Source organism: Garra rufa, chromosome 15 (assembly GCF_049309525.1).
Source record: "Garra rufa chromosome 15, GarRuf1.0, whole genome shotgun sequence".
In the NCBI taxonomy this organism is placed as follows: domain Eukaryota; kingdom Metazoa; phylum Chordata; class Actinopteri; order Cypriniformes; family Cyprinidae; genus Garra; species Garra rufa.
The window spans coordinates 18813252-18827475 of NC_133375.1; the positions used below are offsets into that span (position 1 = coordinate 18813252).

Genomic DNA, 14224 nt, shown 5'->3' on the forward strand with positions numbered 1-14224 from the left:
CACCGCAATCGATTTCACAGTCCCAAACGCAATTCCATGATACAAGATTTCACAATGGGCACATACACAAGACAGATACATACATACAAAATGCGAACATACAATAGATCAGATAAATCCAGTGCGTGATTGTGAAAGACTCTGCAGACGACCGGCTGCCCTTCAGAAAAGGAAGAGCCTGCATGCAGAGACATGCTCAAGTGTTTTCACCCTGCCAGACTGAATATTTATATTGTAATGAGAAACGTGAAGGAGCGTCAGTCATGAATTTGTCCACCGTTTCTCTTCCCCTGACAGTCTGCACATGTAAAAAGCAATATGACCGGACAGATGGTGGCTGGGGTCAGCAACCTTTTTGACATGAAATTTAAATATATCTTGTTAATCACTGTGCCATATAGCATAAAAATGTGCTGTGATGTCTGCAGTGCAGGATGCTTGAAAATTGCCATGCAAATTACCACCTCATTGTGTACCGTTATTGCCATTCACTACATTATGTGCGCTGTGGAGGTAAACAAGTGCGTCCCTTAATGATGTGATTTTGAGTGTCAACGTTAACGCCAGAACCATGTATGCAGAGTTCAACAGATTGAACAGAAAAGTAACTCAAGCAGATGTGTTAGTCCACAGAGATCTTTATTTTTAGCATTGTAGAAGCTAATTTATGAGCAAGTACCACCTTTAAGAGCAAAAACACTACTAAAAAAACCCCACAGTATCACAGCTGTGTGCAAGGGTTACATGTTTTTCCAATTAAAATCAAGTCAAGGCAATTATCAAACAAAACGAGTTTTATATGACTGCATTTTACTGTTGCTCGTAATATGAAACAATCTGTTATTTTGCAGATTAATATATACAGTGCCTTGCAAAAGTATTCATACCCCTTCATTTTTTTTCACATTTTGTTTTGTTGCAGCATTATGTTAAACTGCTTTAAATTAGTTTTTCCCCATATCAATTTACACTCCATACACCATAATAATGACAAAGCAAAAAACCGATTTGCAAATTTTACACATTTATTAAAAATAAAACACTGAAATAAGTACATTGCATAAGTATTCATACCCTTAACTCAGTACATAGTTGAAGCACCTTTACAGCCTCAAGTCTTTTTGGGCATGATGTGACAAGCTTTGCACATCTGCATTTGGCAATTATCTGCCATTCTTTGCCTCACCTTTTCACCTCTCAAGCTCTGTCAGCTTGGATGGGGGCTGGCAGACATTTTCTAGAGTCCTAGTTGTTCCAATCGTCTTCCATTATGGATAATGGAGGCTACATGCTTCTGTGAAGCTTCGATGCAGCAGATTTTTTTTTCTGAACTCTTCTCTAGATCATTGCCTTAACGTAAGTCTGTCACTGAGCTCTACAGGCAGTTATCTTGACCTCAGGACTTGGTTTTTACTCTGATATGCATTTTCAGCTGTTAGACCTTTTCTGAGAGGTGTGTGCCTTTCTAAATCATACTCATTCAAATGAATTTGCCACAGTTTGACTCCACATCTAGAAGCAATATGAATGCTCCTGAGCTAATTTTTGAGTGTCCCAGAAAAGGGTATGAATACTTCTGCAACAGGATCTTTTCAGTTTTTTATTTCTAATAAATTTGCAAAGTTGTTACAAACCTGTTTTGTGCTTTGTCATTATGGTGTATGAGATGTAGATTGATGTGGAAAAAAAGTAATTTAAAGCAGTTTAACATAATGCTGCAACAAAACGTAAAAAAAATGAAGGGGTATGAATACTTTTGTAAAATTAAATTCCAGGACTTTCAATGACTTCTCAAGCACTACTTTTTTGATTTTTGAAGGACTTCAATCAGAGATCTCACTTATGTCTTCTATTTCAAACTCTAAAAAAGAGAAATAAATAAATACAAATATACTAATGAAAAATGCTTTGCTCAAAAGTGAAGCATATGCAAAGTATTACTACTGAAGTATTACAAAGTAGTAATAGTACACTTTTACTATAGCAAAACCACAGCTAATTCTTAAGGCACTTGTTTTATTACTGTACTGCCTTAATGGTTTGATGTTTTCTACGGTTAAAAAAAAAAAAAAAAAGATTCAGGAAATCGCTTCGAAATCCTGATGTGATACAAAAGATTTACAAGCCTGGTCCGAAGTCCTGATCTAAATCAAATGGTTCGCAATGCGGAAAATTTTGAGATCCGCGCTCCTGATCTGAAATTGTGGTTCACAAATCATTATTCAGATCGGGACTTCAGATACGTAATTTGAAGTACCGATCTGAAACAAATGATTTGTGATACGCAATCCGATTGGAGCGCTTTGAAACAGTGAATCATTTTGCAATGCAATGGTTTAACTGATTTGGAGTTTTGAAAAGCTCCATTTCACCCATCAAAAATAGTTACAAATTGTTCAAAAACGAATCGTTCTTTCAATTTGATCTAGTGAATCGCTTGAAATGAACGATCAAAGTCATGTGTTTGAATCAATCATAGCGCTTACAGCACAAATGTGACCCTGGACCACAAAACCAGTCTTAAGTCGCTGGGGTATATTTGTAGCAATAGCCAAAAACACATTGTATGGGTCAAAATTATTGATTTTTCTTTTATGTCAAAAATCATTAGGAAATTAAGTAAAGATCATGTTCCATGAAGATTTTTTGTAAAATTCCTACTGTAAACCTATCCAAATGTAATTTTCGATTAGTAATATGCATTGCTAAGAACTTAATTTGGACAACTTTAAAGGTGATTTTCTCAGTATTTTGATTTTTTGCACCCTTAGATTTCAGATTTTCAAATAGATGTATCTCGGCCAAATATTGTCCTATCCTAACAAACCATACATCAATAGAAAGCTTATTTATTGAGCTTTCATATGATGTATATATCTCAGTTTTGTAAAATTTAACCTTATGACTGGTTTTGTGGACCAGGGTCACAAATGACTCAACTGTTAATTGTAGTTAATCTGTTCATTCCTCTTTTTGCACCTTCAGCCATGTTTACACGACACTGTCAGTAGTACTACTTGCTTAGGTCGATTGTTTTCTGACATGATCTGAAATAAATGCTGCATTTTGGCAAAGTTTAGACTTGGTTAACACTGGTTGTGTATACTGGCTGCCATTAGTTGAAAAGATGTTACTTACAGGTGTTGCTATTTCTGCTTGGTCCATTATATTAGCAGGTCCAAAAACTGAATTGTGAGGTGTGGAACCTTAAATGACTTTTAAGGTTATGAATATCGCTGACATCCAAACTACTGATGTAGCTGAATTCAACAAGCCATTTCTTCTGGCGAGTCACCATTACAAAGTGATTTTTTATTTGTTTGGTCTCTGAGGTGAATGTCAAATGATTTGTCTAAATGTTATCACTTGTACAGCTTGTGGATGACTTCTGCTCTATAAACATCAGACATTTGCATGCAAATGTGATAGGATGATCCTGCAGGTGTTTATAAGAAGACAAACCTGTTGTCAGATGGTAAAAGCGACATGAGCGCCAATGCAGAGAGCTTTCTCCTTTCAGGCTGGGTAATGTTGTCCATGCGGTCCACCCACATCTCAATCATACTCCCCAAGAGCTGGTCTGCCTGAGAAAGCAGAGATCGCCATGATAAACAATCTCGTTCACATAATTCTCATTTATAATTTAGCTGTGGCACAGGTAACAGAGGCACACTGGGAAAAAGATTAATACACCCTTCATAAGATAAGAGGGAAACATTAGAGTACGTCGAGCTGCCTGACAGGGCGAATATATAAAAACCTCCATCTTTGAATTTATTTGGCTGATACTGTAAATAATGAAGGGGTCTCAGCAGAAAAGATATTTCTGGGATTGAGGAAATTAAGGAGAATACTGATATATGCTGAGACTACAATAGTGCAAATGAGTTCAATTATTCGGTGGGGAGATCTGGCCCAGAGTTGAAAGGGAATTATGCTGTGTGGGCGGCTCAGTAAAGCATCTGGGTCCACTGGGACCAAATTACAGTAAGACCAGCTCCCACCAACCCAGCTAAAGATACGCTACACAGAAAAAGAAAACTAGGCCAGGCTTGAGGATTTTTTGTTTGTTTTTTAAAGATTTTTTTACTTCAGTGTATTTGACCTCGACACAAAGTTAAGACTTATAAAGAAATTACCGGGAAAAGAAGTGATTTTTCATCTAATTGTCCTTCAACATCTGAGGCAAGAGCACTTGAGTTCTTTGATTCAGTAATTTGTTCTGCACCAATATTGAATTTATGGCTGACATCTACAAACAGCTTTTATAACAACTGTTAAAGTGGATATTCAGTCATGGCTATTTATAATATAACATTGCATCTCCAAACTCATTGCTTAAATGCTCTATTAATATACTATTATTCTAACAGATGCACAATATATTAATATATCGGTTATTGGGCAATACTTCATATTTACTATATATTAAATCACAGTTATTATTATAGAAGCCTGTTTCCACCACTGAACAAAAAGTTGTGACTCTTTGTTTTAGAATAGCATGATACTGACTTTTTTTCTCAGAACTGTGAGAGATAAACTTAATTGCGAGTTATAAAGTCAAAATTGCAAGAAATAAACGTAGAATTGAAAGAGATAAACTCAATTCTGCCGTTTGTTCCTCAGAATTGTTCGTTTATCTCTTAAAATTGTGACTTTTTTCTTAGAATCGAGGTAATTGAAGTTAGAATTGCATGATATAAATTTGCACTTGGGAGAAAAAAGTCTGAATTGTATGATATAACCTTACAATACTGACTTTTTTCTTGCAAATGCGAGTTTGTATCTCGCAATTTTGACTTTTTCTTGCCATTTAGATTTTACATCGCACAATTTTGTCTTTTTTTAGCAACTGAGCTATAAAGTCAGAACTGCAAGATATAAACTCACAACTGCAAGTTATAAAATCATTATATTAAATTATATAATCAATTATATCAACTGCATAAAATTGAGACAAACTCGCAAATCTGACTTTTTTCATAATTTCGAGTTTATATCATGCAATTCTGACTTCTCAGAATTGTGAGACACCATCTCGCAATTGTGAGTTATAAAGTCAGAATTGTGAGATATACACCTACAATTCCGAATTTTTTTTCCTCAGAATTCCGAGTTTATATATTCTCAATTGTGACTTTTTTTCTCAGAATAATGATTTTTTTTCTTGCAAATGTGAGTTTGTATCTCACAATTTTGAGTTTACATCACGCAAGACTTTTTTCTCAGAATTGTAAATTTTAAGTTCTAAAAATTAAGTAAATTCTAAGTCAGAATTGCAAAACAAACTCAGAGTTCTGAGAAACAGTCAGATTTGTGAGATATAAACTCACAATTCTATAATTTTTTCTCAATTTTAACTTTTTCTTAGAATTGCAAGAAAAAAAAGTCTGAATTGCATGACAAACTTACAACTGCAACAAATAAATTCAGAATTTTTTCTCACAAATGCAAGTTTTTATCTTGCAATTCTGACTTTTTTTCTCGCAATTCTGAGTCACAATTACCTATTTTTTTTGGTGGAAACAGGCTTATATATATTATAGTTAACTAAAATTAAAACCCTATTTTTTTATTTAATTGAAATAAACTGAGCATTAACTGAAATACGACAAACTAAAACTAATTAACTAAATACCTAAAACTAAACTAAAAATGTAAAAAAATTGCAAACATGACTAAAACACACTAAATGACTAAAAAATTAACCTGAAAATGAATTAAAAGTAAAAAAAAAATTATAATATATAATATATAATGTATAATATATATGATTCATAAAACTATCTCTACACACACTGAAAAAAATTGTAGTGAAAATATTTTAACTTGGGAACTTCTAGTAAATTACGAAAATTATTACAAAGAAACGGCATGTAACATTGAATTAAAAGTGAAGATGGACTGAAATAGCATTTCCCTATAAAATATATTTCAATAATTTGTTTATTTACAAATAAACAAATTATTTTAAAAAAGCAGTGTAGTGAACATGTGTTCTGCATCAAAACTAGCCATTTTAGAATGCACTGCTCTGTCCGATGGTCTAGCATTCATCCTTACCTCCTGGTTGTATTCCACAGCCATTTGAGTGAGAAGTGATGTGAAGAAGCCTGAATTCTGCAGTAGGATCCGACCCGTCACGCCCAGGTATGTCGACATAACCACAGGATACCTCTGCAGTCAAACACACAAATATGCGTAAACATTAAAAACCGGAAACGGGACATTTTCAGTGAAACTAGGTTAGTGCAACAGAGTTACTGTAACACACTGTACTGTGTTCATACTCACTTCGCCTTCGACTATCCCCCTTATCACATCTGGCAGAAGAGGCTGAAACATATGGGAGCCCAATAGAGGACTCACTTTTATGGCAATTTCAACAACCTGCAAAAAATGAAAGGAAAGAGAATGATAAAAATACATCTACATGCATAAAACCTACATATTTTATATGCAAATTTTTACATTCGTGCAAATTTTTTGAGTCATTAGATTTCGTTCAAATGGTAATAATTCAATGCACTCAAATCTATCACCATTTTTTTTAGATCCCAAATCATTATTATTAGAGAACTGAGGTCTTACGGACCCCAAACCTAAAGAATGAGAAGACAAATCTTCAATGGTGAACCATATATGTGACCCTGGACCACAAAACCAGTCATAAGGTTAAATTTTACAAAACTGAGATGTATACATCATTTGAAAGCTCAATAAATAAGCTTTCTGTTGATGTATGGTTTGTTAGGATAGGACAATATTTGGCCGAGATACATTTATTTGAAAATTAGGAATCTGAGGGTGCAAAAAAATCAAAATACTGAGAAAATCACCTTTAAAGTTGTCCAAATTAGGTTCTTAACAATGCATATTACTAATCAAAAATTACATTTTGATATATTTACAGTAGGAATTTTACAAAAAATCTTCATAGACATGATCTTTACTTAATTTCCTAATGATTTTTGGCATAAAAGAAAAACCAAAAATTTTGACCCAAACAATGTATTTTTGGCTATTGCTACAAATATACTCCAGCGACTTAAGACTGGTTTTGTGGTCCAGGGTCACATATGATTTGTCCAAGAGCACAACGGTGCTCGTTCAAGTCTTGATTAATGCAGGAACCAAACCACAGGTTCTCTATCAATATATTTTAACACCATCGAGAATCGAAAAGGAGAAGGCCTGGAACAAGCCTACTGGCATTGGCCTTTAGAAAATGAAATGGGCAAATAAAAAGCACATTAAATTAATGTGAAATTCACAATTCTCTTTAATACTAAATCACCAGCAAAATCAGATCGAATATGTCATAAATATTCTATATATCACCCAGCCCTGCTGCACCTCTAACCTTGAGGATAACCAACTAATTTCAATCATACGAAATTGCCTAGCTGTTCTGAAATAGGGGAAGAGGAGCTTGTAGTTGTGTGAATTCTGTTGTCAGACTATGTATTGGCTTGAGAAGGGATCTTGGCAGCCCAAGGCCATTACCCTCCTATTCCAGCCTCACTTTGACAGGATGCAGGATGAAACGCTCCCTCAAGGAGCGCTACGGTTTTCATTTTTCTTCTTCTAGCCACTGGTGCATGAACAGCCTAGCACATAGAGCGGAACTTTACTTAAGCGACTACAGAGGGGTAATCTAGAAACAACATGTATAAACGAAGGCGTCTGATGTGTCTGGATTACAGCCATGATGGAGTAGAAAGCTTGAGCTGGCACGGCCTTCCCAAACTGTTGCGGGAATTACGCCACTTTCTCTTTCAAAGCATAAAGAGAAACAGGAAAACAAAATGTAAACATACTTGGCCACACTTTACGGTTTTGAGGTTCACTTACATTTACATCTTGACTTCCATTGACTAATAAAAGAAAACAGCATGTGCAGGATTTTGATAGATGTTGCATTTGTACATTGTTGTATTTTTTTTTTAAAATAAAGAGTTACATGCCACTAATTTATTGACATGACACAGTGCAATCCATTATCTGTTAAGCATTGTTTATAACAGGGGTCTCCAACCTTATTTTATTTGAGAGCTACTTTTTACAAATGAAAGTGGCAGAGAGCTACCCATTTTATACAATACTTACATCTCCTAAATAATGTATCATAACTCCCAAATTAATGGATAAGTTCACTTAAAGAATAACATTTTTCGGATTTTCTCAGCCCCATGTCACACGTTCATGTCTGTCTTTCTTCAGTTGCAAGGTTTTTGAGGAAAACATTCCATAATTTTACAAGAACTTTTTTCAGATCTTTTACTAGGTAAGGGATTGTGTAGAGCCCTTTGAAGCTGCAACTCCTTGATCCTAATTGAAGTCCACTATATGGAGAAAAATCCTGGAATGTTTTCCTCAAAAAACTTAAATTCTTTGCGACTGAAGAAAGAAAGATATGAACATCTAGGATGACATGGGGCGAGTAAATTATCAGGAAATGTTCATTCTGGAAGTAAACTAATCCTTCAACCATCCAAACTGATATACACCTGAAAGAGTTTTTGTATACACCTCACCCTTTAATGTCAGAGAAAAGAACAGAATCAGAGAATACAGTTCTTTAAGGAAAATGGTACATTGCACATTATTCTGTAGTTAGCTATAGTTGTTTTTGTAGTGTATCGTAACTAGAGAGAAAATCGTATGAAAATTTCACATTCAGATTATAGTGACAAATGATCACTTTATTATTATTAAAATGTGCTGGAAATGTTCAGAAAGCACTGATGCTACACACTGAGCATCAGTGTTCATTTCACTATATGCCAAAAACCAAAAAACAACAAATAAAATGTGCGGCATTATGCACTTTTTGTTTGCATAAACATTAAAATAATAATAACATTTTTTAAAAGGGTGATGACTTACATCATAACCATGTTATCTATTAATGTGCAACATGTTTACATTTTTAAATAAAATTGACAATATAATTAGTTTTACATCACATTTCAGCCTTTAAATAATTTTTAAGAAAAGGATGAGTCAAAATGATAAATTACAGGCACTTTATCTGCTCCATAAACAATTCTACATTGGCTACCTTATTATCTGAAGTGTTCAGATATTTAGGATGCGCATTAGCTTTTTAACAAAAGTGTGTTCCAATTTTTGTATTAGTCTCAACACAAACAACAGAGAGGCTGAATGAAAATGTAAATCCACTGTCTAACAGCAGGTGGCACTTAAGGAACAGCAGAAATAGAGGTAATCTCTGTAAACAAAGCAGCATTGCGCTTATAAGCACTGCTTTTTTAGGCATAATAGGGCACTAGACTGTGACCAAAACAGTTGCATTTGCGACAATTTTTTGAGAATGTGTGAGTTACAATTTGACGTGGTTGCATTTGTGTGAGTGCATGGTCTGTGCTGCTCCATACAGGGTGCATTACAAACCCGTGTGAAGAGAGGCACTTTCAGTGCAAGCACATATGCAAAAAAAAAAAAAAAAAAAAAAAATGCACATTTTGAGAAAACGATGGAGGACAGAGGATTTGACTTTTAAGCTAAAGTAATGTAAAAGACTGGTTCTTAAACCAGAGAAGGTGTTTGTTTTCATTTTGAAATGCTTGTTTACCTCACGTTACGCTATGGAGTTTTTTTTTTTTTTAACAAAAATGTTATTTATTAATTCCTCAGTGTTTGCTAAACATCTTGTAATTTATATAAAGTATATAATACAGCATGTGGTGTAGCCTATGCCATGCCTCATCTTATTCGTTTTTGTTAATAAAAATTATGTAAGCAAGTTTGTCATTGTAGCCTATTGTTTCATTGTTGTTGTGCTTTTTAATTAAAAATAACAATAAACCCATCTTATGTTTTAGTCGTAAAACGTGAAGGGTGTATAGATGTAAACAAAACAGACAATTGTCTTTTCTTGTAAAACGTGACAAGAAGTTTGCGAATTAGACAGCGAAAACATCCGAAGCCTGGCAAAAGAGGAACTCCTGTTCACAAAATTCAAATCACAAATAATACTGATGAAAAAGAATGGGTTGAACGTTTTGACTTTTGATACCATATAACTATGTAGTTACAATAAGTTTATCAGCAAGCATTGATTAATTGTTGTAGCAAGAAAAAAATAAAAATAAAATACGACCAAATTATGTGCTCATGCGATTAACTATGAAAGTTAGTCGCAAAAGAGTGACCAGTGGGAAGAATGAGTCTAGAGTCCTGCGTTAAGGTTCTTGCACACTGGGTTAGAAATTTTCATAAGCGTCTTTTCGTACTCCTTAATTTTTGTCACACACAGAACATCACAGTGGCCCTGAACGGTCAAAACACCTCTCAAAATGCTTGCTACAGAAGTAAAAAATGCAGAAAATTGAACCAGATCCTAGAAGTTTTAGAAACCTCACTATGTGAGGTTTATTTTTTAACATTTGAAAGTGTGCAAGGACCTTTACATGAAGGAAAAATGAAACAAAAATGGCAACAAAAATGTTCTAAAGACAGTCGGTCCACCATATGCATTCATATAATTGATTAATTTACACATTTTTCATATAATGTAGTAAGTTCCTTCTATAAGTGTGTTGACACGCTTGATTGAAACTTTGACGTACTGTTGGTTATTATGTTGCATTGTAATTACATCTGCATGTTTATAAATAAATTGAAAATTAACATCACAGGCAATATGTCAGTCAATACTTAATTTGGATTGGAGGGGGAAGGACAATTTTCTGTATTAGCTTACTCTAATTGGATAAAATGTATACGGTCTTGGCGGGCTACATCCAATCAGGCCACAAGCTACTGGTAACTCGCAAGCGACGTGTCAGAGACCTCTGGTTTATAAGTAAATGTCTTACTGTAACCAGTATTTTTTGCGTAGAACAATGTGGGATGTGTTAAAACGATTTCTTGTGGTAATCAACTTATGCTTATACTGTTGATAGAGCTTGAACTCTGACCATTCATTTTCAATCCATCATGCAGAAATACACAGTGACCACATCAGTTGTGTAAGTATTTGTAAGAATGTTTCTCAGAGGAGGATCTGGGCACTGACAGTCCGCAAGCTGGTGGTCAGTGTGTGTGAGCATCCAAGGATGCCCCTATGGGCTCCCACTTGTACTTGGCTCCAGCTGCACAGTTTGCTCTTCAAATCAATCACTAACAACCACATGTTTCCCTGCGGATGTCCTGGCCAGGGTGGATAGAAGGCCAAAAACATGTTCCTAAAGCCCAGTGAAATCATTCGTGCTAGTCTGACATACAGCCCTAGTTTCATGCAAGTTTTCTTAGAGGATAGTTTAGCTGAAAATCAAATTCTGTCAAAATTGATTCACTCTCATGTTGCTGTGAACTGTATCTTTGTTTCTTCTGTGGAACACACACATTCAGACTTTAGTGCCCATTTTTAAGCTTGAAAGCTTTGGTTCTCTCTCACTGAAATTGCATGGAATTGAAAAATCTGCGCAGATTTTCTGCTTTTATTTAGTAAGTTTGAAACAAAATGAGAGTGAATGAATGAAGACAGATTTACTTTTTAGCTGAACTATCACTTTAAGCCTGACAAATCCTATTTTGAGCACTCTTAACAGAAGTTAAAATTAGTTCCTCTTGACCAAGGTGATTTCTGTAATAAAAGGACATGAACTGTAAAGCCCTTGATTCGTGTACACCGTCAGATAGTTAAATGGCCTGTCATCTCTCATTGTCCTTTAGCCTTTGACTTTAGCGACATCTCTCCAAACAATTTTACTGAGAGGATGGCCTCTTCTTTCTGTGTTAATTAAAAATGTCAATAAAGAGAAAGCAGCGCTGCCAGATACTGCTGATTTAAACGAACAGTTAATTAGGGAGTTACAAAGCTCTTGCCCATGGACCCGATGATTTACGTACCAAACATGTTACCTGGGGTGTAAGGCAGGGAATCCTCTGTGAGGTTAATCGAATGGCTGCCCACACGTCTGAGACTCTCACTTGCCACACAAATGCGTTAATGTATTCAGAACAGCTCCCATGTTGAGAAGCTAACGGAGGAGTGCGGGTCTGACAGGCTGTATGATATGTACAGACTTATAAAATGTTAACCATCAAAAGAAGAATTCAATCAAAAACAAAGTTATTCAATCATTCCAAAGCTGTATTACTTTAACTGTTCACCCCCATGTAATCAAAGATGTTCATGTGTTTCTTCAGTCGCAAAGAAATTAAGGTTTTTGAGGAAAACATTACAGGATTTTTCTCCATATAGTGGATTTTAATGGGGATCAATTGGTTGAAGGTCCAAATTGCAGTTTAAATGCAGCTTCAAAGGGCTCTACACAGTCCCAGCCAAGGAATAAGGGTCTTATATAGTGAAACGATATATAATTTTCTTAAAACAACAAAAATGCATTTGCATTTTTTATTTTTGATCAATTGTTTTGCTAGATATGACCCTTATTCTTCAGCTGGGATCATGTAAAGCCCTTTGCAGCTGCACTAAAACTGCAATTTGGACCTTCAACCCATTAATCCACCACTGAAGTCCTCTATATGGAGAAAAATCCTGGGATGTTTTCCTCAAAAACCTAAAATTTCTTAATGATTGAAATAAGACAGACATGAACATCTTGGATGACATGGGGGTGAGTAAATTATCAGGACATTTTTATTCTGGAAATTAACTCATCCTTTAAGTAGAATGTTCATGCTATTCTTTTTTTTACAGAGTGAAAGTGGATGATGATTTATATTCAAAAGATTAAAAAAAGGATAAAGTATTATCAAGTCTTTTATATGACTTGTGTGCAAAAGTCTTTTAAAGTCATTCGCTAGCTTTGTGAGAAACATACTGAATTCACACTACTGTTTGAAAGCTCAAGAATATTTTTTTATTAAGGAAATTTTTTATCAGTGAACTGAATAGAATTGACAGTAAAGACATTTGTTACACTTTTGCAATGTTTCATTTCAAATAAATCTGGTACTTCAACTCTGAAGGATTTCTGAAGGATCATGTGACACTGAAGACTGAAGTAACGATGCTGAAAAGTTTTGGACCATATTTAAACTGAACACAAAAAACGAAAGAGCATTCCGTTTGTATGGTTTCAGGCATTTTCCACACTACTTTTACTTTAATCATTTAGCAGATGCTTTTATCCAAAGCAACTTAAAAAAAGACTTACAAACACTAATTAATGTTCGGTTGAAAACGCATCTTTTTCTCTGTTTTGGCCTTCCGTCCACACTGAGAAAGCATTTTTGTCAAGGAAAACTGAGCAATTTGAAAATGCAATTTTTGCGCTGTATTGTCGACTGTGAAAACGGAGGCTTTTAAAAATGATGACGCAGGTTTATAGATATCTATATTTATAACTGTATTGTGCCTATTATGCTTTCACACCTTTCACACTGTTGCTAAAGATATGTTACTTTGTCACTCTTCATATTACAGTCCTGCAAAGATGACAGAAAATTTACTATCAATTTTACTCTCAATTGCTGTTCTGCGGCAAAACAAAGTCAGTTGCATTTTAGATCAAGCATATAATAGTGAATGAAAGCGGCCTGGACGCGAGTGAATGGTGGGATATTTTGTAAATAAAATGATCCTGCCGGATAAATTGCATGAAAACTTTTGTCTGTTCTGTTCACATCTCAGTGAGTTTTTATGAGGTCTCACACATAAGGCAGTAAGGCAAATTTAAAGTTTTCCAACATTTTTTGAGAATTTTTTGGAAAATGCTTGAAAACACTAACATGGATGGAGCGCATTTAGAAATGAAAACGTAGTTTTCAAATAAATGTGGATTAATGTAGACATAACCTCAGAAGATATGTAAAACAGCAAACACATCTTATTGACAACTTCTTTTTTCTTCCCTCATTTGTGGAACTCTAAATTACCATCTACTTTCATTGTATGGAAAAGAGGTATTTGGACATACTACTCCAAATTTATTTTAACAGAAGCAAAAATTTGAATGACAATGGGGGAAGTAAACAATGCAAAACGATTTAATTTGTCTTTGTAAAGACTGTACATTTAGTTTATTCATTTATTTATTGTTTCTTTTGTACAGACGTACAAAATTGCTTCTGAAAGTACGATATACAGGGACTCAGTAACAATAAATCTAAACAGTTTGAGAATGCTGTAGACTTTTCTCCCAGCACACCCTATATTTTATTTTCAACAGACTTGATCAAAAGCCACAAAACGACGCTTTCTATCAAACTGTCAAAAAATATA

At 34.7% G+C, this 14224-nt stretch overlaps 1 protein-coding gene across 1 annotated transcript in view; it reads right to left on the reverse strand.

The window, feature by feature from the left end:
- LOC141287674 (importin-11-like) overlaps positions 1-14224 on the reverse strand; it is a 79195-nt gene that overhangs the window by 36598 nt on the left and 28373 nt on the right. The window contains exons 7-9 of the mRNA XM_073819820.1: positions 6298-6393; positions 6067-6180; positions 3463-3584 (exon numbers count right to left, since the gene is read on the reverse strand). Of these exons, the coding sequence (XP_073675921.1) occupies positions 3463-3584; positions 6067-6180; positions 6298-6393 (332 nt within the window). The remainder of the gene's footprint in view (positions 1-3462; positions 3585-6066; positions 6181-6297; positions 6394-14224) is intronic.